General features: G+C 52.1%; 1 protein-coding gene across 3 annotated transcripts in view; it reads left to right on the forward strand.

The window, feature by feature from the left end:
* The window catches only part of NUP98 (nucleoporin 98 and 96 precursor), a 63,035-nt gene extending 38,143 nt beyond the window's left edge, over positions 1-24,892 (forward strand). For all 3 annotated transcript variants that reach the window (XM_063127351.1, XM_063127353.1, XM_063127352.1), the window contains 17 exons: positions 907-1,020; positions 3,161-3,299; positions 3,427-3,604; positions 3,933-4,097; positions 5,929-6,105; positions 7,446-7,605; positions 10,557-10,983; positions 11,665-11,894; positions 13,196-13,465; positions 14,390-14,547; positions 15,012-15,155; positions 17,285-17,424; positions 18,249-18,470; positions 19,201-19,442; positions 20,922-21,076; positions 22,374-22,485; positions 23,617-24,892. In XM_063127351.1, coding sequence (XP_062983421.1) covers positions 907-1,020; positions 3,161-3,299; positions 3,427-3,604; positions 3,933-4,097; positions 5,929-6,105; positions 7,446-7,605; positions 10,557-10,983; positions 11,665-11,894; positions 13,196-13,465; positions 14,390-14,547; positions 15,012-15,155; positions 17,285-17,424; positions 18,249-18,470; positions 19,201-19,442; positions 20,922-21,076; positions 22,374-22,485; positions 23,617-23,831 — 3,248 coding nt within the window. In that variant the 3' untranslated portion in view covers positions 23,832-24,892. The remainder of the gene's footprint in view (positions 1-906; positions 1,021-3,160; positions 3,300-3,426; positions 3,605-3,932; positions 4,098-5,928; positions 6,106-7,445; positions 7,606-10,556; positions 10,984-11,664; positions 11,895-13,195; positions 13,466-14,389; positions 14,548-15,011; positions 15,156-17,284; positions 17,425-18,248; positions 18,471-19,200; positions 19,443-20,921; positions 21,077-22,373; positions 22,486-23,616) is intronic.
* The last annotated feature ends 462 nt before the right edge of the window (positions 24,893-25,354 follow it).

Below are 25,354 nucleotides of genomic sequence, written 5' to 3' on the forward strand. Positions count from 1 at the left end.
TGAGCCCGTTATTCTATGTCCTGCACTTTGGGGGGATCGAGAAGAGATCCTGGCCCTCCTCTGTGGGACAACCTTTTAAGGATTTGAAGAGTGCTCTCATGTCTCCCCTCAGCCTTCTCTTCTCCAGGCTAAACCTGCCCAGTTCTTTCAGTCTCTCTTCATAGGGCTTTGTTTCCAGACCCCTGAGCATCCCGGTTCTGAGCTGGTCTACGTAATAGTCAACCAGGTTTTGGTGACTCATGATCGGAGTTGGTGTAGGTCTCGGTGCATACGCAGGTCTGTTCCAAAGGGCTCTTGATAAGGTCAGCTTGGATCGATGGCTATCATGGAACAGGGTTGTCCGAATCATCCCCTAAAGGCTGACCGTAGGGATGTGCTTTGTGTTGCGTCAGACCAGTAGCCTGACGGGATTCCAAACCTTTGCTGTTCCAGCCAGATATTTTCTCTTCTTTCCCCTGCCGCGCTCTCCACATCACACACACACACAAGTGTGGCAATATGAGAATATTTAATTCCGCCTGTGACAGCGAGTTGTGCTGGAGCCTTACAAGTCGTGTCGAGCTGCTTCCAGGATTGCTTGACAGACGTCCTTGGGCAGGCTTTTCGGTAGCTGCTTTTGACTGGTACTGACCAGCCTTTCGTCTTGCTCCAGAGGCACTTGCTTTGTTAGGCCTTTGCAAGGCTTGTACGTCTCAGGCGCCTTCAGCTTCCTTCGAAAGCTCGTCCTCAAACCCTGTCCTGTCCCCTTTCCCTAAATGTCTTTAGTGCGACGTTTTTTAATTAAGCCTCCCTGTTGTCCTCTGTGGCTGATAGTTTTGTTGCTATGATGTGCTGTCGTTGAATCGCTGCATGTGTTTTTGAAGTTGCTGAAAGGAGTGGCTCTCAACCAGGTTTTGCATCTTTCAGGAATCGTTTTAGTGCGAGTTGGGTACTACACCATTCCGTCTATGGAAGAGCTGGCCAAGATGACGAGTGACCGAGGAGAGTGCATCGTGACGGATTTCACCATCGGCCGCAAAGGTGGGGAAGCGTCTCTCTGCATGGAGGCCTGCCCAAAATCCCAATTAAGTTCCTGAGAAGGTCTGCCCTTGTGTACAGGGCCATGGAGCCCATCCCCACAACGGTTTTCAGTCACAGGCCTGGTGATCACGCACAAGGATTCTGGCAAGTGGCTCAGTTCCTTTGCGTGCGTCCCTGCTGTCCACACCACCTTCACTTCTGTCATGTGCGTTTGGGCATTTTCGTCCAAGTCAGAAGTCAAAGTTCAGAGATCATCTGAGATTGGGGGGGGGGGCAAGGGGTGCTTCTCTCCCCCCACTTCCCCCCAGCCCTGACCATCACTCCTTTCCCCTTTAGCAGGGCTGTTCTGGCTTCCTAAGCCACAGAAAACTGTCTTCCTTTCTAATAGAGATTAATCTCAAGATTTCTGTCCTCCATAATTTCTGTTCTCCATAATTTTGCTGGGAGAAAAGTCCCTCAACTTCCCCTGCCCCATTTTGGCAAGAGGAAACGGAAGAATTTTTCCCTCAGCATTTCAGGGAATTATTTGAATATCTCTCATAGCGACTGAGGGCTTGTAGCTTCTAGACTGCTATGCTTTCTTGAGATAGATTTTATTATTTCAACATTTGTATGCTACCTTTTGGAGCAAACCGATGGCGACACACATCATACTAAAGCATAAATATTCCTATACAATTCTAGGCCACCGCCCAATACAGCGTTAGGCACTCTCAAGCCCACCTCGCTCTTTTGGATTGTGATCACAAATTACAGCCGGGAGCTGCAGTACTGATGACGAAACTGCACACGACGTGCACACTTCTTTAAAGTCATTGGAAGGGAGGAGGAAGCACCCAAGGCCACTTTGGCAATGCTATAATGGAAAAGCAGATTTGCGTTGTTAATAGGCAAAGTTCTGATTGATGCATGCAAACCCCACAACCATTTGGGGGGTCACCTAGGGGTGACCACATTACACCAGTCTTAAAATCTCTTCACTGGCTGCCAATTAGTTTCCGGGCGATGTATAAAGTGTTGGTTATCACCTTGAAAGCCCTACATGGTTTGGGTCCAGGCTACCTGCGGGATCGCCTCCTCCCGTACAATCTCTGGGAAGAATTTACTCCAGCCAATAAAAACAAGGCTGACAACCATTACCCAGAGGACCTTTTCTTCTGCCGCTCCCAGTTTGTGGAATGACCTGCCGGGAGAGATTCCTCAACTTAACAGTCTTCCAGAATTTAAGAAAGCCATAAAGACTGATCTCTTCCGGCAGGCCTACCCGGCTGAATTTTAAGATGCCTTTTTTAATGGTGTGCTGCTTTTAATAATGTATTAGTTTTAAACGTTTGAATTAGTTGTATGTATTTTATGGTGTTTTTATTTGTGTTGTACCCCGCCTCGATCCAGAGGGAGAGGCAGGTAACAAATATATTATTATTATTATTATTATTATTATTATTATTATTATTATTATTATTATTATTATTATTATTTCTGGGAGCCTGCAGTGCTGTGACCGGACTCCTGTGGCTGTCAACGCATGCTTACTCTTGCATTTCTAAGACACGCATAGTTGCGTGCGCAGGATGATTTTGGTGCAGCCCAGCCAATGTGCTTTCACAGCATGAGTTCATAGAATCATAGAATAGCGAGTTGGAAGGGGCCGACAAGGCCATCGAGTCCAACCCCCTGCTCAATGCAGGAATCCACCCTAAAGCATCCCTGACAGATGGTTGTCCAGCTGCCTCTTGAAGGCCTCTAGGGTGGGAGAGCCCACCACCTCCCTAGGTAACTGATTCCATTGTTGTACTGCTCTAACATTCAGGAAGTTTTTCCTGATGTCCAGCTGGAATCTGGCTTCCTTTAACTTGAGTCCATTATTCCGTGTCCTGCACTCTGGGAGGATCGAGAAGAGATCATAGAATCATAGAATAGCAGAGTTGGAAGGGGCCTACAAGGCCATCGAGTCCAACTCCCTGCTCGACGCAGGGATCCACCTTAAAGCATCCCTGACAGATGCTTGTCCAGCTGCCTCTTGAAGGCCTCTAGTGTGGGAGAGGCCACGACCTCCCTAGGGAACTGGCTCCACCGTTGTACTGTTGTTGCAACAGTCCATTTTGGGCTGACCCTGTGCTCATCATCGTCTTCTCTCTAGGCTATGGCTCAGTCTACTTTGAAGGTGAAGTCCACTTGACTAACTTAAATCTGGATGAGATCGTGCACATCCGCAGGAAAGAAGTTATCGTCTATCCAGATGATGAAATGAAACCCCCCGTTGGGGAAGGTTTAAATCGGTAATGCAGACCTCTTCTTACCCTCGTGTTGGCTGGCGCTCTCCGTTATTTTAAATGTGCAGCTGACCCTGAGTTTATCTGCAGGCGTATTTGCGTTTCAGGTTTCCAAACCTCTGTTTTTTAACAGGCGAGCTGAAGTTACTTTGGATGGCGTTTGGCCGACTGATAAAACCTCCCGTTGCTTGATAAAGAGTCCAGAACGGCTGGCAGAAATGAACTACGAAGGCAGGCTTGAGGCCGTCTCTCGGAAACAGGGTGCCCAGTTCAAGGAGTACCGCCCTGAAACCGGTTCGTGGATTTTCAAGGTAACACCTGCCGCTTGTGAACAAATCAAAGGAGCGCCCGTACTGAATCCCTAAGGGTCTACTTTTTTTCTTTATGGCCTGTAAGCTTTTAAAACCCCGCTCCAAAATGGATGAGAGAAAACAGCCTCAGCTGTTCTTTGGAAAACCGACACTTTTTCATTGGCTGCGCAGAATGCAAGCTTCCCCCTGCTTTGAGATGAATCTTCCAAAACTGTCTCCCAAGTAACCACGATAACTTGATAGGCAGGGTTTTGTCCTCACTTAGTCGTATCTGCAAGGAGGTATTTTCTGTCTTGTAAAATTAGTTCTGGCTTCTGTCGCTGTCCAGGTGGCCCACTTCTCAAAGTACGGCTTGCAAGATTCGGATGAGGAAGAGGAGGAGGAGCCATCGAAAGTGGAGGCGAAGAAATTAAAAACTGCTCAGGTGCCCCCTCCGGGCCGTTTGGTGTCTCAGCAAACTGCTCTAAGCGGGAAACCAGAACCTCCCTCCAAGGTAGGGGGGGAAAAGAGAGGGCGCATCGGAGCCCTCGTGGAAGGGGAGGTTGAAACGATTTGCCCTTTGGCAGGGGGTCGGTGGCCAGACCTGACCAGCTTAAGAATAGGGGTTCTCTGCGCGTGACCATTTCTCTCTTTTCCTCACCCGACCCCAAAGTCAAATGGCTCAGGCCTCCCTCGTGGGTGCTGAAGGCAAGGAAAGGCATTGAGCTGGCCGGTGGCATGCCCTCTTCTTGCCCTACCAGTGCCAGGAGAAAAAGAGCTGAGCTCAGAACCTGGTCAGTCTGCAGCAGCAGCCGTAGCCGCCTGCGTTGCTCACCTAGAAGCTTCATGTTCAGGGCCACTAAGATGCCCCTGCAAACGCGAGGTTTCTGCAGTTGGGCTCTAAAATCCAGTCCTCCCCGTGTAAAACCAAACTAGAAGGGGACTGAAATGCCAGAACATGGTGGTGTAGTGGACAAGGTCCAGCCCTGACCCGGGGGGCTTCTTGGACTCAAGCTCTGGGGGATGTCGGCTGAGCTTTCTCCTTGATAGCACGGTTCAGGAATAGAGCACCTTGCAAGATGAGCTTTGTGATTTCTTCAAAAAGAGCGAGAGCAAACGTGTGTGCATGTTTGTGTACATCACAGAAAAAGAGAAACAGGATCTCAGGATGCAAAAATCAATTTATTGCAGGAAGGACTAAAACAGTCCATCCACTTGACCTCAATTTTTGTAAGAGGTTTTAACCCTTTCCAATACTGATGCTGTTAGAAAACACGTTCTGAACGTTCTGGGTCCGGGCTGGGAGTGAGAATCTTCAAAGGTCCCAGGAGCATTGGATGAAGCCATGTTGCCACCCAGGTGCAATGCGGCTCTTTTGCCAAATGCTGATGCTCATGTTCATTGTATTGTATGAATGAGAGGCGCTGCGTTTATTTATTTATTTATTTATTGCATTTTTATACCACCCAATAGCCGAAGCTCTCTGGGCGGTTCACAAAAATTAAAACCATTATAAAACAACCAACAAGTTAAAAACACAAATACAAAATACAATATAAAAAGCACAACCAGGATAAAACCACGCAGCAAAATTGATATAAGGTTAAAATACAGAGTTAAAACAGTATAATTTAAATTTAAGTTAAAATTAAGTGTTAAAATACTGAGTGAATAAAAAGGTCTTCAGCTGGCGACGAAAAGAGTACAGTGTAGGCCCCAGGCGGACCTCTCTGGGGAGCTCATTCCACAACCGGGGTGCCACAGCGGAGAAAGCCCTCCTTCTAGTAGCCACCTGCCTCACTTCCTTTGGCAGGGGCTCACGGAGAAGGGCTCCTGTAGATGATCTTAAGGTCCGGGTAGGTACATATGGGAGGAGGCGTTCCTTCAGATAGCCTGGCCCCAAGCCTTTTAGGGCTTTAAATGTCAATACCAGCACTTTGAATCGGGCCCAGACCTGGACTGGCAGCCAATGAAGTTGTAAAAGGACTGGCGTAATGTGATCTCACCAGCCAGTCCCTGTTAGTAAACGTTCCATGTGGAATGTCAGAATTGCAGCTGTTTAGATTTCTGTTACTTCCCCTTTCCTCCTCTGGTAATCTGCTTCCTCCTTGCCTGCCCGAAGTGGCTTCTTGACATTCACTTCACTGGAAGAGGCCTTTATGGCGCCAGCAGGACAGTGTGCAGAGTCATAAAGCAGCACGGCAGCGTTGGTCTTTAGCTCCAGCCCCACACAACAGCTCCTGAGAGTGAGGGGGCCTTAGGCTGAACCCAGAACTGGTGCCTTAGGGAGGCCTGGGCTCTGTGATTGTTCATATTGGGTTGCATCTCTCCCTTGATGTCTGCAGAGCCCAGATATTGAACAGCTGGAGAAGGTTGTGGAATTCGACAGTGACATGGCTGACATCACTCAGGAGCCCGCTCAGGATTTTGCCGTGGAAGAAAGCCTCACGGATGAGCAGGAGCCGGTGCCCGCTTCCACCCACATTGCATCCTCTCTGGATATCAACCCTCACACGTTGCAGGTGAATCCCTCTCCGTGGGTGCTGGGTTTACCTGCTTGGGTCCTCTCTCCATTTGGCTGCTGTCTGTCTGTCATTTAGTGGAAGCTGTCCTGAGTTGCTGTTTTGCTTGCTTTCTGAAACATGGTGATTCTTTAAAATATGAGGGCTGTTTTCAAAATAAATTATTTTTGCTTTTTATTCAGGAAAACTAGCATGTATATTTTATTTTTATTTAGAAATCTATCTCCCGCCTTGTTTTAAAAGTCCAAGGTAGCTAATAGTCCAAACACCAGCTAAGGAGAGCACCAGTTAAGACAACCAGTTAAGCCATATCGCACTGTTGGCTCATATTCAGCTTGCGAATTGTTGTAGATCGCAAGCTGAATATGAGCCAACAGTGCGATATGGCTGCAAGAAAGGCCAATGCTATTTTGAGCTGCATTAATAGAAGTAGAGCTTCCAAATCACGTGAGGTCCTGGTTAGGCCTCATCTAGAGTATTGCGTCCAGTTCTGGGCTCCACAATTCAAGAAGGATGTAGACAAGATGGAGCGTGTTCAGAGGAGGGCAACCAGGATGATCAGGGGTCTGGAAACAAAGCCCTATGAAGAGAGACTGAAAGAACTGGGCATGTTAGCCTGGAGAAGAGAAGATTGAGGGGAGACATGATAGCACTCTTCAAATCCTTAAAAGGTTGTCACACAGAGGAGGGCCAGGATCTCTTCTCGATCCTCCCAGAGTGCAGGACACGGAGTAACGGGCTCAAGTTACAGGAAGCCAGATTCCAGCTGGACATCAGGAAAAACTTCCTGATGGTTAGAGCAGTACGACAATAGAACCCATGACCTAGGGAGGTTGTAGGCTCTCCCACACTAGAGGCCTTCAACAGGCAGCTGGACAAGCATCTGTCAGGGATGCTGTAGGGTGGATTCCTGCATTGAGCAGGGGTTGGATTCAATGGCCTTGTAGGCCCCTTCCAACTCTGCTATTCTATGAACTACACAAACAGCAACAGAGAAAACACCATCATTAAAACGCCCCCCACAACAGAGTAAGACTATGAGCCAGGCGAATGCATCTTACAGCCTGAAGCCTTCTTGGAAGGGGAAGGTCTTGCCATGCAATGGGCAGCCATTCAAGAGGGGCAAACCAGCAATTCCAGTTGGCTCAGAAAACAGCCACTCGATTGCTCACAGTGATGAGGCGTTGGGAGCAGGTGTCGCCGTTCTTGAAAGAAAGGGCTGCATGTGCTCACCGGTCTGTTTCAGGCACCATTCAAAGCGTTGCTGCCGCTTAGGCTTCGTTTCTCTGCGGATCAGAAGAGGACCCTGTATGGTGAACTTGCTCTATGCTTGTTTCCAGATCATGAAGGCTTCCTTGCTTGTGGATGAGGAGGATTTGGACTTGATCCTAGATCACCGCTTTGGTAAGCAAGCTGCACCAATGGACACGCCCCACGATATCTGCTCTCCAAGGCTTCCGATCTCCTCCTTGATGCAAGGACAGAAAAGCTGCCTCTCCGGTAAGAGTCCTGGCATTTGTGTCAAGGCAAAGGAAAGAGTCTGAATGTTTCGTCTCAGGGAATCTGCTTGCTCCTTGAGGTCTCTGGCTTTGCTTGAGCTCTTATTTATTTATTTATTTATTTATGTGAAGTATTTTTATCCCGCGCTTCAGGCAAAAAGGCTCCTAGAGCAGGTAACAGATACTCAAGTAAAACAAGGAACTCTCTGCCCCTCTGCAGGCTTGCAATCTAAAAAGACACGGCACACAAGGAAAAAGGAATGGGAAGGGAAGAGAAAAAGCACATTAAGTCTTTCCGGCGGGGTCTGGTGGAGTGTGGCCCCCCTGCTTCTTCTGCCTCTCCTCTCCCTCACCACAGCCTGCTGGAGTGGCTCTTGGCCTCACTCTGTTTTAACTTAGAAATAAATTGTAAAAGTGTAAAGAAGCTCCATTTCCAAAAGCAGGAGGTTAAGAAGTTGACTAAGCAGAGAGCAACTTAGTGCGTTATGCATTCAGTGAGCCAATTCTGCAACGCAAACATTGCAGTCAGGTAAATATACAACAGTATCTGAGCAAAAAGCATCAAATACAAAATAATAATAATAATAATAATAATATTTCTTGCCCGCCTCTCCATTTTGATCGAGGCAGGGAACAACAATGAATGATAAAATACATAATACTCAATTAAAACATAATATACATTGTTAAAAGAATCCTAAAAACATTTTAAAACACCTTAAAATTCCACTGGAAAGGCCTGCCGGAAGAGATCAGTCTTTATAGCTTTCTTGAATGTTAGTAGACTGTGAAGTTGACGAGTCTCCTCCAGCAGGCCAATCCACAGTCTGGGAGCAGCAGAAGAGAAGGTCCTCTGGGTAACAGTTGTTAATCTAGTTTTTGCTAGCAGAAGTAGATTTTTCCCAGAGGACCTGAGTGTGCGGGGTGGATTGTACGGGAGAAGGCGATCCCGCAGATAGCCTGGACCCAAACCATGTAGGACTTTAAAGGTGATAACCAACACTTTATACTTTGCTCTGAAACTAGTTGCCTGTTCTGGATGGGGTTGCTCTGCCTCTGAAAGAACAGGTTCGTAGTTTGGGGGTACTCTTAGACCCATTTCTGTCGTTGGAGGCTCAAGTAGCCGCCACGGCTCGGGGTGCCTTTTACCATCTTCGGCCTCTCTTGGACAGAGATATCTTGGGCACGGTGGTACAGGCATTGGTAACCTCAAGATTGGGTTACTGCAACGCGCTCTATGTGGGGCTGCCCTTGAAGCTGCTCCGGAAGCTGGAGCTAGTGCAGAATGCTGCAGCTCGGCTGTTGTCTGGAGCTGCCCCTTTCCAGCATGGAACTCCTCTGCTGAGGGAGCTGCACTGGCTGCCTGTTCGCTACCGGGCCAGGTTGAAGGTTCTTGTACTGGTGTACAAAGCCCTAAAGAACTTGGGACCAGGATACCTGAGAGAGCGCCTTCTCCCCTACCAGAGGTCATCCCCGAGGGCCTGCTCCTGGTGGTTCCACCTAGATCCATCCTCCGATTGGAATCCACCAGGGGAAGAGCCTTCAGCGTGGTGGCCCCCCTCCTGTGGAATTCCCTGCCTCTGGAGGTCAGGCAGGTGCCAACCTTGTACTCCTTTCAGCGTCTCCTGAAAACATCTTTATTCCAAGAAGCCTTTCTTTAACATGCAGCCTTGGATTACTGTTATTGCTTCTTTTAAATTTTGTTTTAACTGTTTTATTCTGTTTTTATTTTCATTTTACCTTGTACACTGCTCCGAAATTTTTCAATGGGGATGGGTATATAAATATTCTAAATAAATAAATAAATAAATGGCAGCCAGTGAAGAGATTTTAAAGCTGATGTAATGTGGTCCACCCCTAGGTGTACCGGTTTTTTCATCCTTCTCTGTGTGGTTGTATAGATACACACACCACTTAGGTGATCCTGCTTCTAACCCACAAAAGCTCTCACAGTGTAGACATCAGGGTGCCACAAGTCTGTGTTTCTGCAACAGACCAGAGTTACCCCTCTCTAGTCTGATCTAGAGCTGATGCCCTCATTCCTTACGTAGGACCCGGGCGCGTCTGCCTCAGATGCAGATAACATAGAAGTTGAGTAATCAGGGGTGAACTGATCCTTTGTCAAGGGTGGCGGCTACCTCTGTGGGCCTTTCTACATCTGGAAAGCGGGTTCAGCGCTTGCAAATCAACCGGACATAGAACCATAGACTAGGCCATCAAGGCCTTGTAGACTAGGCCTACAAGGCCATCCAGTCCAACCCCCTACTCAATGCAGGAATCCACCCTAAAGCATCCCTGACAGATGGTTGTCCAGCTGCCTCTTGAAGGCCTCCAGTGTGGGAGAGCCCACAACATCCCTAGGTAACAGATTCCATTGTTGTACTGCTCTAACAGTCAGGAAGTTTTTCCTGATGTCCAGCTGGAATCTGGCTTCCTTTAACTTGAGCCCCTTATTCTATGTCCTGCACTCTGGGAGGATCGAGAAGAGATCCTGGCCCTCCTCTGTGTGACAACCTTTGAAGTCTGCTGTCATGTCTCCCATCAGTCTTCTCTTCTCCAGGCTAAACATGCCCAGTTCTTTCAGTCTTTCCTCATAGGGCTTTGTTTCCAGACCCCATAATTTGTTCAAAAAGAACAGAAGAAATAGAAATAGCAGCTTCCTTTTAGGACAGTTTTGATCAAACCTTAGAATCATAGAATGGTAGAGTTGGAAGGGGTCTCTAAGGTCATTGAGTCCAACCCCCTGCTCAATGCAGGAATCCGCCTTAAAGCATCCCTGACAGGTGGTTGTCCAGCTGCCTCTTGAAGGCTTCTAGTGCGGGAGAGCCCACCACCTGCCTAGGTAAACTGGTTCCATTGGCGTGCTGCCCTCACAGTCAGGCAGTTACTTAAAGGGTGTGTTTTCCCTAACGAAGGCCTTCCTTCCTTCCTTCCTTCCTCTTCTGCCCTCAGTTGGCGGGTTGCTGCAGTCGAGGCTCTCCAGCGGCTCTCTCCTCCTCTCAAGCGCATCGCTCCAGGACCGGCGCAGTCCAAGGACTTCCTCGCTCGGCAGCGCTCTTCCCGCTCCACCTTGGCCGGCCCTTCCTTCACTGGCGCCCGTGTTCACAGTGCCCAGCCCAGCGCATGACATCCCACTGAAAACAGTGGGCGTCCGCCGGCACCCTGAGCTGGTGCCGCTGGAGAAGTCTGTCACGTACGGGAAAGGACGGCTGCTGAAGGACATGGCCCTCTTCATGGGGCGCTCCTTCCGCGTCGGCTGGGGACCCCACTGGGTTCTCGTCCACAGCGGAGAGCAGTTGAGCACCTCGAGTGAGCTGGAAGATCCCCACAGTGAGTCCATGGAGTTTGGATTCTTGCCAGCACCGGTGGCTCCAAAACAGTGAGTCAGACTTCTACAGCCCAGTGTTCTTTTGATGTGAAATTTAAATAAATTATTATTACCTAGTATACGCAGCGTGAACTCTGTTGGCAGGCTGGAGGCCAAAAAACGGGATGGGTTTTTTTCTGGTTTCTCTGGAACAGTGCGTTTTGTGGTGAGCTCTTGCAGCAGAGGCGGGGCTAAACTCTCTTATCAGCCCCCCCCCGGACGAGGGTGGGTGGGAAGCCATGGCCCCCTGCAGCCTTGTGTGCTCTGGAGTTGGGCTGTACTGAAAAAGAACCGCCTGTCCGCTCCATTTTGAGGCGGACCTCTTCAGCACAGCACCCCTCTGGCTGGCTGGCAGTTGTGGTGCCCTGTTCCCAGCGCGGTTTCACTGCAACAGAGGCCTTTGGGTAGGAAGGAGTTGCTGACGCCCTCGAAGGTGGTCTTTTCCGCCAAGCTTTTCCCCAGAGTCTGCTGTGCACGTCCGTCTCTCTGGGCTGCCACTGCTGGCATCAGCGAATGTGTCCGGGCAGCTGTCACCGCCTGAGCGTCAGTTGAGAGGGCTTCTGCAAAGCAGGCAGGGCTGGTCCGGTTCCTCCGCCGCCCCCTCCTCTTTCTGTGTCGCGCCGAGGGAGCCGTAGTAGCCGGGGCCGCTGCTCACCCCCCCCCCCCCGACCTGTGTCCCTGCTGCCTTCACAGGCTCTCAGAGTCTCCCTTCAAGGTTCACGTAGAGAAGCTGAGCTTGGAAGGAAAAGCCGCCAACGGGAATCTGCACTTGTACCTCATTCCACTCGAGATCAAGCTGAAGCACAGCACTGTCCACATGGACGAGCCCTGCCCCTTCCTGACACCCAACCCGGGCGTAGCAGCCATCCACGAGTACGCTGGATGGGCTGCAGAGGCAGGTGGAGACCCAGAAGAAAGGGACGGTGAGCATGAAAGGGAACGGCGGACAAAGGCGTGGGGGCGGGAGGCGGCCTCTGGAACGTTGCACGCTGCCAGGTCCAGCTCCTGTCAAGGGGGGGCAGGGGGGCGGGCGCGGTGAGAGCGTTCTCATGACACGGCAGCCCACCGCGGGTGGTTTAACCCAGGGTGGGGCTGTGGCCGCCATGTTGGATATGCAACCCCCCTCTCGGGGGTTAGATAGGCAGCCTCTGGTGCCCACAGGCGCCATGGCTCATGGGGAGGACTCAGTGGCCCATGGCGAGCCGCACCGTGTCTGAACCCGGCCAGTGTTTCTCTCTCTCTCTCTCTCTCTTTGACATAAGAGCTTTTGCCAGAGCGCGATGCTACACACAGGCGTTGAACCCTTTGCCTAAATTCCTTCCAAGTCCCAGGCTAAAGGGCCTCCTTCTTCTGAAGCCACACAGCAAAGCGTTCTCGGAAGGGTTCAGCCACTGGTTGTTGGATACTGGGAACAAGCGACAACCAGCTGGACAAGGAACTGGCAAACAGAGATAGTCACGCCCCAAAAGAAGAGGGCTCTGGCATCTGCACAAAATATTTTTTATTTATTTATTTATTTATTACATTTTTATACCGCCCAATAGCCGAAGCTCTCTGGGCGGTTCACAAAAATTAAAACCATCATAAAACAACCAACAAGTTAAAAATACAAATACAAAATACAATATAAAAAGCACAACCAGGATAAAACCACGCAGCAAAATTGATATAAGGTTAAAATACAGAGTTAAAACAGTATAATTTAAATTTAAGTTAAAATTAAGCGTTAAAATACTGAGTGAATACGTTGCAGCCTTTTCATTTCGTTTGTTACATTTTTAAACCGCCCTGTAACCGAAGCGCTCTGGGCGGTTTGCAGATGTTAAAAACCATGAAAACCACATTATGCGAAACACAAAAAGGAAAGCATTTACACAAAACCACAGACAATGTAGATCTAAACCAATTTGTTAAACCGTTAGCCATTTGTAGGCAATAGCGCCGTGCAGTCGGTTTTCGGAGGCCAGAGGTCGTCTTGTTCGAACCTGTGACTAGGTGGGCCTAGGGATTCGCCAACCTTCCGGAGATTAGAGCACGTAACCCACAAGCAGGGTGCTGCTACTCGGCAGGAAGGGGCCCACAGAGCAAACCCGCCCTAGAAATGCCGCATGATGACCAGGAGGGCCGAGGGAAACGCCAGGCGTGAGAAGGGGCGGCTGGGGGGGCAGCCCGAGGCAGGCCTGCTGGACCGCTCCGGGCTGACCTGGCCGTGCTCTCTTCTCAGCGGTGGTGAAGGACTGGTGTTTGGTGTGGACCTTGTGTGAGGCGCTCTGGGGCCACTTGAAAGAGTTGGAGGCCCGCTTAGAGGAGCCCGGCGAATACATCCTCGCCCTGGAGCGCCGGAAGGCCTTCTCCCGCTGGCTGTCGCAGGCAGCTGCTGAGCGCATCAAGGACGAGGTCTCGCTCAGCCAGAATGACAACCCCGCGGAGGCTGTCTTCAGCTACCTCACTGGCAAGCAGATTGGCGAAGCTTGCAGGCTGGCACAACAGTCCGGTAAGTTGATCCCTTTTCATTTGATCCCGGGTCTGGCTTTGGGTGCCCAGTGCGCAGAAAGATATACGGCCAGGTTGGCTTGAGAGGGCAGCGGATGGAATCTCAACCTCGATTTCGTGAATGAAGTCGGCGCCTTTGATAGTGGGTTTTGTTAGCTAAAGGCCTTGGCTTGCAGGAAGGTGCTCAAACGTTTCCTGCGACTCCTAGACCAAGAGTGACTCTCCTTGCCTGGATCTTGCTATATATCTAGCCTGCTTCAAGGAAGCACAGAGGAGGAGGTGCCTCTGTCAGTTGCTTGGGAGACTTCTGTGCACTCCGCCCCCACCGTTTTCTCTGGAGTTGGTTAGGAAGGAAAACGCACAGTCCCCTTGGAAGCTCTTGACCCCACGCCCAGCTTGGCTTTAGCTGCTCCCCAGAAAAGCATCAAAAGAGGGGTTTGCGGGATCTGTTCAGCTAAATCAGCTTCTTGAATTGCTTTATGGGCTATTTATTTATTCCTTTATTGCATATTTATACCGCCCAATAGCCAAAGCTCCCCGGCTATCATAGAAAAAGCTGTGCTTTATAATGGGCTCAAGTCAGGCACTCTTGAGTTTACGCTGAGAAAGGGCAGCAGGCAGCGCTTTCCAAGTAAATTTCAGCCAGTTTAGCATCACCTGTCACATCCCTGGGGTTAACCTTCCTGAGAACCGTTCCTTTCTCTCCTCCGTAATGGAACGTGGGCTTTGCCTGCAAGGGCGTTGGGTCATCTCACGGCTCCTAGGTATGTGCTAGAGTGCCGGCGTCTACGTTTCCCCGCTGTTGGCTCGGTGAAGCTCCCCCTCACCCAGAGCGCTCCAAGTGGCACGAACCTCGAGACGGCCCGCTCCGTTGGGCTGGTCTCCTCTGCGCCGGAGGTTGACACGCTGTGCTGTTCTGTTGTAGGAGACCACAGGCTGGCTCTGCTGCTCTCCCAGCTGGTAGGGAGCCAGGAGGTCAGGGAGCTCCTTGCCTTGCAGCTCGCGGACTGGCAGCAGCTCCAGGCAGACGCCTTCATCCAGGAGGAAAGGCTGCGCATATTTGCACTACTAGCTGGCAAGCCGGTAAGTTGCCGCGTCCGGGCTTGGCCTTGAGTGTAGGTGGGTGGCCCCTTTCCTTAGACCGGGCATCCGTGAACGTCCGTCAGAAACCAGAAGAGCCCTGATGCCGGCTCAGACCAAGGTCCATCTCGTCCAGCGTTCTGTTCGCCAAGTCCAACCAGCTGCACAAGGGCAACCCGTAAGCAGTATATGAGTGCAACAGCATCTTCCAGCCCATGTTCCCCAGCAACTGGTGTATGCAGGCCTACTGGTAGCCTCCTCCTCCTCCTCTTCCTCCTCCTCCTCCGGGAAGGTCTGCTTTTGGTGTGCTTCCTCCTTCCTTGCCCGTAGGAAGTACGTCTGTCGCCCGAGCACTGCGTGGACTTGAACCCCTGGTACAGGGGACCCCGCTTCCTTTGCGCTGCCTTCTTGTGTTGGCCGCTGTGTCTGGCGGCGCAGCCTCCAACCTTGCGCTGCCCTTCCTGCAGGTGTGGCCTTTATCCGAGAGGCAAAGCGTCAACGTCTGTTCCCAGCTGGACTGGAAGCGTTCCCTTGGCATCCACCTCTGGTACCTGCTTCCTTCCACGGCGCCCCTTTCCAAGGCCCTCAGCATGTATGAATCTGCGTTCCAGGTAGGTCTAGCTATTATTATTTTATTTTATTTTATTTTATTTATTTTGTTTTATGCTGGGCCTCAAGGCGGCATTACAAAATTTAAAACCTATGCATTAAAAATCTATAAACAAAGATATACAAGAGTTAAAAGTATATTAAACATATTCCAATATTAAAGCATTTAAACATTTAATACCTCTCCCTTGTTTCTCATTGGCCCTGTTTTGTCTCAATTTATGTCAACACTCAGCATCTGAGGTCAGAATTAGGGTATTGCTGTTTGAAAGTCTTCAGCGTGATTCTAAAAAGAGTTAAAAATCAAAAGAAGACAGGACTTACAGGAAACTCCTAGATAATTTCATCCTTGAAATTGCCTTATTTTATTTATTTATTTAGAGTATTTTTATCCCGCACCTCAGCCAAAAGGCTCTCGGAGAGGCTTACAATGTATCAATAGAGAAGACAGTCCCTACCGTCAGGCTTACATTCTAAAAAAGACACGACACACAAGGAAAAGTGGATGGGGAGGGAAGAGGGAGAAAATAAAAAGAAATTAAGGAGACTGTTCAGGCTGGTGGGAAGGCCCTGCTCCGTCCTCTCATCTCCCAATGGAGGGGCAAACCAACAGCTCCTTCTTCCCCACAAGGTGAAGGTGTTAGCCCTGGGGGCGGGTTCCAACAGAAGCAGGCTCTGATGGTCCCTGTCACAATATATTATTTATTTATTTATTTATTTATTTATTTATTTATATAGCACCATCAATGTACATGGTGCTGTACAGAGTAAAACAATAAATAGCAAGACCCTGCCGCATAGGCTTACATTCTAATAAAATCATAATAAAGCAATAAGGAGGGGAAGATAATGCACCAAACAGGCAGTAAAAAGTCAGAATAAAATCAAGTTTTAAAAGCTTTAGGAAAAAGAAAAGTTTTTAGCTGAGCTTTAAAAGCTGCGATTGAACTTGTAGTTCTCAAATGTTCTGGAAGAGCGTTCCAGGCGTAAGGGGCAGCAGACGAAAATGGACGAAGCCGAGCAAGGGAAGTAGAGGCCCTTGGGCAGGCGAGAAACATGGCCTCAGAGGAGCGGAGAGCACGAGCGGGGCAATAGTGTGAGATGAGAGAGGAGAGATAGGAAGGAGCTAGACCGTGAAAAGCTTTGTAGGTCAACAGGAGAAGTTTATATTGGATTCTGAAGTGAATTGGAAGCCAATGAAGAGATTTCAGAAGTGGAGTGACATGGTCAGAGCGGTGAGCCAAGAAGATGATCTTAGCAGCAGAGTGGTGCTATATGACAGTTTCCATGTTCCACCAGAAATGAAAAATGGGCTGAGGCCTGTTAAAAAGGGAATTTGCTCAGCCAGGGCCTCTGGGCCTTGAGCCCGCTCAATAGAACTGGTCCGGTCCTGTCTGCTGCTGCCTCTGGAAAAGTGGTGGTGCAGCAGGACGTGATATTCGGTGCATTTGCTGCTTTGCCATTGCTCTTCTGCACACACCACTGAAGCCTACAACCTGCTTTCGGCGAGGTTTTGTCATTCAGGAGTGTTTTTGCCTCTCCTTGTAAAACCCCAGAATCATCTGGATCAGCCTTCCTCAACCTGGGGCGCTCCAGATGTGTTGGATTGCAACTCCCAGAATGGCTGGGGCATTTTGGGAGTTGTAGTCCAACACATCTGGAGCGCCCCAGGTTGAGGAAGGCTGATCTGGATTATGTTCTGAAACTGTGTGTTTTTCAATGCTAAAAAGTGTTTTGAATTCTTGTATGTGTAAATAAGAGGAAAAAGCTATGGTCACCCAGGCTTCGCCTTCTATATCGCATTCACGAGATTCAGGAGTAACACGCAGGAAATGGAAAGGCACGGCCGTCCCTTGCGGAAGCGCCCCACGGCTTCTGCCCCCCCCCCCCCCGGTGCTTTGTGCGCTCATGGCTCATTTCCAGTTTCTCCTGATTTCTTCCTGGAAGGCCCTAAGGCTCTCCACAGCCCCAAGGCGTAGGTGGGTCCGTTCATTTCCTGTTACTTTATTTCTGTGCTGCCCCATAGCCGAAACCCTCTGGGCAGTTCCCCAGAGTTGACGTACGGTAGGAGGAGGGCCCTTTGTGGCTCTTGCTGCTGCTGCATTTCACCCATCGGTATTGCATCCCTCAGGATTCCTCGGAGTGCGATAAGTATGCCTGTTCTCCGCTGCCTCCGTATCTAGAAGGCTCAGGCTGCGTAATTGAGGAAGGCGATTCACAACACCCGCTGCGGGACGTGTGCTTTCACCTGTTAAAACTGTACAGTGATAGGTAACTTCTTTCCTCCTTTCCCCCCACCCCACCCCCACCCACCCCGCCTCTGATGAAGTGGGCTCTCGTCCACAAAGCTTCCGCCACAATGGATCTGTTAGCCTTTAAAGTGCCACGTGATACTGCCACGGACTACTCCGAGGCTAGCCCTCCGAAAAGTTCTTCCCTGCTTTATTTACTTATTAATTTATTAAATTGATATACCGCCCCGTGGCCGAAGTTCTCTGGGCGGTTTACCGGCATGCTTGTGAATGCTGCAAAGATCGTGCTACAAAACGTGGCCAGCCACAGGCAGCGCACACTTGGGGGATTCCTCAGGCATGCAAAAATACATGAATAATAAGTGTATAAACTTTTTCACTAAGAGTGTGGGAGAGAGCCTGAAACCGCCCGAGACCCCTGGCCAAAATTATTCTATACATCGTAGAGAGGGAGAGAAAAAGCTGGGGTGGGGGTAGGGGGGTTCGTTTTTCGTTTTTCTTCTCTCCACCCACCCCCCACCCCCCGGTCTCCGTCCCCAACCAATTACTTGTGGTCCCAGTTTGTAAAGTTGTGTCTATTGCATTCCAGCCAAAAATATTGGCTGAGCCGTTAAATTCTGCACCAAAGGGGTGGGTGGGGGTGGAGAGAGAAGTGACGGAAGAGGGCCAAAACGTGGCTGTCATTGTGTTGGGCAATGCTGCCCGTCTCCTGAACTGCCGCTTGTCCTGATTTGCCAGGCGGGACGGCACTTCCAAGCCCGTCCGCTTCCTTGGAAAGACCCCGAGCGGCGCCACGGCCTCCAGAGAGCTTCACGCTGTCCCCTGACTCCTCTTCCCTTGCAGGTGCTACGACCTGCATCAGCTGCTTGACCCCCGGAGCATAACAGCCGACCCCTTGGACCACCGTCTCAGCTGGCACCTGTGGGAAGTGCTGCGGGCCTTGAACTACACCCACCTGTCCGAGCAGTGCCAGGGCGTGCTGAATGCCAGCTATGCCGCCCAGCTGGAGAGCGAGGGCTTGTGGGAGTGGGCGGTGTTTGTCCTGCTCCACACGCCCAGTGCACAGTAAGTGCCGAGCGAGCGCCTGCGTCTGGCCCTGCCGTTCGACGCCTGGTGCAGCTGCTCAGAGAGCTTCTCCCCACTGACCCGCAGCGGAAGCAGGGCGGGACGCTGCCCGCTCATGTCATTCATCTTCTCTATTTCTATACCATCTGATAACCGAAGCTCTCTGGGTGATTTGCAACTCTCATTGAATGGCACCATCCCTATGGCTCTTGAAGACTCTGTGTTAGAAATCCAGCTTCTGCGGTTAGACTAAACTCGGCAACTTTGGGGGAAATGAAGTTACTTTCCTAAATTTTTAGGGTTTTGTTTCCATGCTAGCTATTCACAGGCTCAGGAAGGGAAGTTCACACTTGCAGGAGAACTTGGGGCCGCGTGGCCCTACAAGGCTGCGTGCGGCAGAGGCCGGGGCCCCTAGCTCCTCAGGCAGAGAGCGCCCTTTGCCAGCCCTGCTGCGCAGGAGTTGCCAGCTACAGCGGAGCCAGTTGGGGCCTTCCGCACTCCAAGCAGAGGCTCTGCTTCCGCTTGCGTTTTGGGGTCTGCGTGGAAACCTTCTTTCAGACCCTGCCCTGGGGCTTCTAGATATTTCAAAGAAAAAGGAAATCCGTACAAACAGCAACCTCCCCCTGCCCTGCCCTCCCCAGCATTTGGAACTGTTTTCCTGGCTCGTGTATTTAGAGCCGTGGTGCGATGGTTTAAGCTATACAAAGAGCTCTCCCCCTCTTCTTCCTAGGATGCGTGAGAGGGCCGTGCGTGAACTGCTGAGCCGTCACTGCAAACCGTTGGAGACCCCGGAGTCCTGGGAGAAGGAAGCCTTCCTCACGGAGAAGCTGTGTGTGCCACCGGAATGGATTCATGAAGCCAAGGCCACGCGGGCCAGGATGGAGGGCGACCGGCACAAGGAGGCCCTCCATTTGTTCAAGGCGGGACACTGGAACCCGTGCCACAGGCTGGTCATCAGGCACTTGGCTTCAGGTACGGCCCGCCGGCTGGTTCTCCAACAGGACGGAGGCTCAGTTCAGACCACACGTTAGTCAGTGCTGTAAGGTGGATCCCTGCATTGAGCAGGGGGTTGGACTCGATGGCCTTAGAGGCCCCTTCCAACTCTACTAGTCTGTGGTTCTATAACGCAGTGTGAAAACTCCACTCAGCGGCTGAGTTTTTAGAGGGTTATGTTCTAACTCCACCGTTGTGTGACTGTGGGCTCCCGTGGGGTTGAGTGAAATCCATCATGAGGTTTGATTCACAGTTCCTCTCCTGGTCCTCCCAATGGTATCCCATCAGCCATTGCTGCAAAAAAAGAATCCTGGCAGCTCTCCTAGAGCGCCACTCACTTCTTTCACTGCTCTTGCCAGGAAACTCTGTAGCCGGTGGGAAAAGTCCACTCAACGCAATGGGAAGCTCCATGGAGCCCTCCACACAACATAGAATCACAGAATAGCAGAGTTGGAAGGGGCCTCCAAGGCCATCCAGTCCAACCCCCTGCTCAATGCAGGAATCCACCCTAAAGCATCCCCAACAGATGGTTGTCCAGCTGCCTCTTGAAGGCCTCTAGGGTGGGAGACCCCACAACCTCCCTAGGTCACTGATTCCATTGTCGTACTGCTCTAACAGTCAGGAAGTTTTTCCTGATGTCCAGCTGGAATCTGGCTTCCTGTCACTTGAGCCCGTTATTCCGTGTCCTGCACTCTGGGAGGATCGAGAAGAGATCCTGGCCCTCCTCTGTGGGACAACCTTTTAAGTATTTGAAGAGTGCTCTCATGTCTCCCCTCCATCTCTCCTCCTCTGCACAGCGTGGACATTCAGCGTGGAATGTTTTATTTATTTATTTATTTATTTATTTATTGCATTTCTATACCGCCCAATAGCCGGAGCTCTCTGGGCGGTTCACAAAAATTAAAAACATTCAAAGTATAAAACAACAGTATAAAACCATAATATAAAATACAATATAAAAGCTCAACCAGATAAAAACAGCAGCAATGCAAAGTCGTCCCCCCCCCAAAAAAAAACCTTCCCCATTGAGTGGAGTTTTCCTGCCAGATAACACATTTCTCACCGGTGGTGTAAAAGCTACAGAAGCACCGTTGAGAATCGTGTTGTCTGAACTGAGCCTTTGTGTGTCTCACAGAGGCTTGGGGGACTCCTAACAGAACAACTGCTCCCAGCCCTGTGTGGAAGGGAGGGGAACACCGTGCCTCTTTCCGGGAGAGTGCTGCTGCTGGGCGCTGCCCTTCCCCGGGGCGTGCTTTCGCTTCCTGGCCACCCTTCATTCCGGGGCTTTCAGAACGTTGCTTATCCCATTCTTGGCATTGACGCTGCCACCAACTTGTATTTGCGGCCCTTAAAAATCTCGGCACACCTGGTTGAGAGTCAGCATTTCTCTCCTTTCTGGCTGACCAAGCTTTCTACCAGACACCATAAGTCTCTTTTATTCACTCTTCTGCCTTCCAGATTGCATCATTAACGAAAACTACACCTACCTGAAGGGGTTCTTAGAAGACCTGTCTGCCCCAGAGCGCAGCACGCTCATCCAGGATTGGGACACGGCCGGGCTGGTTTTCTTGGACTACATCCAAGTCATTGAGAAGCTCAGCAAGATTCAGCAGGTAGCCCCCAGCCCAGGGTGCGGCCTGCGCCCCCCCAGAGAACGCTCTCTCTCCCTCTTGGGGGTAGTAGCTCTGCTCTCCTTCTCACCCTGAGCCCGCTGGCACAGCCGGGAAACACGGGTTTGGAATGTAGACGTTGGGCTGGCGGTGCATTTGAATGTCCTCGCGGCAAGAGGCTCGCTATGTTTTAATAAGGAGCCTAACAGATCGGGGGAGGCCTGGCTGGCCATGTTCTCCTGGCATCCTCGCTGCCTAGGCCATAGCGCTGAGAGAGCGGAGTTTCGCTGGCCGTGCCAAGAGAAGGTGTCACCTGTCCCCGCGCCCTCCTCTGGCCCAGGTGCTTCCATCTGCTTGGATTCGGGCATGCTGTGACCTACTCCCCATGGGGAGAGCAGGGGCAGCCCCTTTACCTCAGGCCCTTCGTCCCGTCCCACCCACCCCTGTGGACGCTGCTGCATTGAAGGGATTCATAGGCGATTGCTGAAGTCTCCTCCTCTGGCCCGAATGCAGAGGGGAGGGGGGGAGCAAAGCACCTCACGAGGGGCTGACAGGGTCCCTTAATGCTGCTCAGGAGTGTGGACATGGGTAGGGTGACCCTATGGAAAGGAGGACGGGACTCCTGTAACTTTAACAGCTGTACAGAAAAGGGAATTTCAGCAGGTGTCATTGGTATGCATGCAGCACCTGGTGGAATCCCCTCCTCATCACAGCATTTAAAGCTGCAGGAGCCCTGCCCCCTTTCCTGTCTGGCCACTGGAGGGCAGGGCTCCTGCGGCTTTAACTTTCCCCAGGTGCTGCATGCATACAAAGGACACCTGCTGGAATCCCCTTCTCTCTGCAACTGTCAAAAGGCACAGGAGCCCGGTCCTCCTTTCCATAGGGTCACCCTACCTATAGGCACGCGGTTAAACTCCCCATTACTGTGGCCTGTGGAGTCTCCAGGCGAGGGGAGAGCTCCAAAGGGTGTGTGAGAATAAACGGGGGCTTTGTCATCCACCCCTGAGCCCCCCTGCGTCTTGGGATTTCGTCCCCGGCCGCGGCTTGCCTTAGGGCAGCCTTCCTCAACCTGGGGCGCTCCAGATGTGTTGGACTGCATCTCCCAGAATGCCCCAGCCAGGGGGCATTCTGGGAGTTGTAGTCCAACACATCTGGAGCGCCCCAGGTTGAGGAAGGCTGCCTTAGGGAGCTGTACTCGCCAGCAGCCAAAGGCCTCTTGGCTTCCTGCCCCTCCTGCCCGTGGGGCTGCCCTCCATTCCCAGCCAGTGACGTGTTTCCTCTCTCCTGGGTTGCCTTTCAGCTGGATTGTTCTGGGTACGAGCTGGAGGAGCTGCACACCAAAGTGATTTCGCTCTGCAGCAGGATAGAGCTGGTCCAGTGTCGTAATGCCAGGGACCGATTGGCTCAGTCTGGTAAGGTTGAGGGGGGGGAGCCCCCCCCCACAGGAGATACAGTTTTGCTTTGGGGGGCCCCCAAAAAAACCCACCCTCTCTTCTGCAACATGACTCTGCAGCCCTCACCGTGGCTCATATATAAATAAAAGTCAGCCAATGAAACGCAGCACGCTAGAGAGGGCTTTTTTTGTGATGTGGGGTTAGGGTAGAGCCCTGGGCTCACGTTGGGGGGGGGGGTTGCGGTGGTGTCCGGTCCCTGGTGCTGCGGTGAAACGCAGATTTAGAGCGAGGCGGCTGGATTGTGCTCTCCGTGAGCCGCCTCCCTGGCAGGGCTTTTGGGGGTGGGGGGTGGGGTGCCTCTCTGCCACCCTGCCGCTCTCCAGCCGCAGCTCTCAGGTCCCTTCCCCCCACCTAGAGATTTGAGGGCCAGAGGTTCCGCTGGGGGATAATCTTCCTGTAAGCCACTTTCACAGCCACGTCACTTCGGCCGAGTGCCTTAGAGCGAGTCAGACCGTGGCTCCCTCTAGCCCGGTAGTGGTGACACTGACTGCCAGCAGCCCTCTCCCTTCAGGAGTGTCTCCCAGGCCTGGCGGGGATGGGACCTGAGCCCCGTCGTGTGTGAAGCGGGGGGGGGGGGGGGACGCTGCCGCTCGGCTGTGCCCATGTCCTTCCCCGTAGGCAGGACGCGCCCCCTTCAGGCCTTTGTATGAGCTGTCTTAGGGGCTGGCCCTGGTTGGAGATTCAGTCAATCTTTTGGCCCCATCCAGCAAAGCAATCTGTACACTTTTAATCTAAGCTCAGCCAGGAATGCATCCTCGACTAGACCATCCGTGTGCTTTTTTGTGGTGGTTATCATAAATGTAGACGTCCAGAATAGAACACTAAACGCTCCGAAGTGCTTTAAAGCCTTCTGATCAATCCCCGTTTGCGAAAGCCTTCCTTATTCTGTCCGAGAGGGTTCGGGTTTGATTCCAGACTGCCGCTGCCGTGCCCACGGTCCTTGGGAAGGCAGGTAGGAATCCCACGTAGGTCTTCCCTTTCTGTGCCGCCCCAGAGCGGAAGCGCTGTGGGCAGTTGGCGAAGCGTGGCCTCCCCCCCCCCCCCCGCGTGGCTGACGCCGGGGCTTCTTGCGCTCTTCTCTCTCCTCAGAAATGGCGAAGCGCAACGCGGACCTCTTGCGCGCGGTGTTGAGCCTGCAGCACCCTCCGGAGTCGGTTTCCGGCGCCCCCGACGTGCAGAGGGTGCCGCTGCGCCTGCTGGCCCCCCACATCGGCCGGCTCCCCATGCCGGAGGACTACGCGCTGGAGGAGCTCCGCGGCCTCACGCAGTCCTACCTGCGGGAACTGACGGTGGCGGCGCAGTGAGGCTGGCCGGCCGCCGCTGAGCCGCTCGCGAGCCCTCCGGCCCTGGCTTTCGGGGCCAAGCCGCTGCCCCCCCAACCCCTCTGCAGCACTCTTCAAGCGATGCAGGACTGTTTCCTACCATGCAGGATGCTGCATGGCTACTCCCGGAGGGCAGGAGACCACACGGGCGGAGCGTGAAGACTCAGGCCTGGCTTTGGCACGCCCACGCCCGCCCGCCCACCGACAGACGCGTGCTTCGTAATGTCAATAAAGCCTCTCCTGCTGCAGAAGCCCTGCTCTTGTCGTCATCGTCGCCGCCGCCGCCTGACTGGACAGCAGGCAGGGAACAAGGCCCAGGACGGATCGCCTTCCGGATCTCAAGCGGTTGACAAAAAGCCAGGGAACGGTCCGCTCGAGTTGGGTTTAGGCAGAGGGTCTGTTTTGGGAGCGAGAGGCTTCGAGAGTGACCTGCTCAGCTTGGGGGGTGCTGGAGCAGCGGTGGCTCTGGCATGGGGGGGGGGGCGTGGGGGGGGGCTGGTCAGATCTGCGTTGTGCTGCTTGGCTTTTGGAAGGGAGAGCACATGCCCCGAGTGCCGCGTTCGTAGCTCAAGGCATGCCAAGGGCTCTCCCCACAGCACCGCCGACAACCTTTGCCTGGAAATGCAGCCGTTGGTTGACCCAAGTCAGCCTCCTCTGCAGCTGGCTTTCCTCGGGGGGGGGGTGCTCCTTGCAGGTGGGGGCTGGAGGCGCCTGCCCTTGGCCTTGGCCCTTCCCCTGCCTCCCTCCTTGTCTGGCTGTCGGAGGCCTCGGTTGTTCCTAAACTGAGCTGCTCTCGTTCTCCAAGCAGCCGTGGGAGGCAGAGCGGGCGAGCCTCCCCAGGGCTTGTGCCTGCTGCGAGAGCGGGTGCCGCCCTCAGACCAACCAGTTCAAAGTAGTGGCGTTGGCCTGTTTGCCAGGGATGTCCAGGCATGAGACTGTCCAGCGAGCAAGTGGCCGGAAGGCGCTGGAGCCCCGGCGCGCGCCATCACGCCCGAACCTTGGAGGGCCGGCAAGCGCTGGGGCCGGGCCGGCTGCCCTTCCCCGGGGCCGGGCCGGCTGCCCTTCCCCGGGGCCAGTAGTGCGGACGCAGGCTTGCGACAGGCCATTTGCTCCTGAGGGGGCGCGTGTTTGTGTGTGCGTGCGTGTGTGTATTGGGAGTACCAGCGAAGTGGTTACGCATGAGAAGTATGTAAAGGTTTTTATTATTAAAAGTATAAATAAATGATCCAGATTATTTTGTCTGTTTTCTGGAAATACTTTCTAAGAAAAATAATAAAAAATGTTTATAAGCATTTTACTGAACGCCTCTTTCTTTCCTCCTCCACCTGCCTTTTTTTTAAAAATGTGGTTCCTCTTGTTGCAAGTTTAAATAAAGTAAAATAAATGAAATGTTGAGCTTTGGGAGGCAAAGTGCCGACACAAGTGTGTGAAAATCAGCGTGGAAAAGCTTCCGCTTGGTGGGAAGGGATGTGCTTTATCCCTTGGCCTTTTGAAAGGTTCAGGAC

This window comes from Elgaria multicarinata, chromosome 5, assembly GCF_023053635.1.
Source record: "Elgaria multicarinata webbii isolate HBS135686 ecotype San Diego chromosome 5, rElgMul1.1.pri, whole genome shotgun sequence".
Taxonomy (NCBI): Eukaryota; Metazoa; Chordata; class Lepidosauria; order Squamata; family Anguidae; genus Elgaria; species Elgaria multicarinata.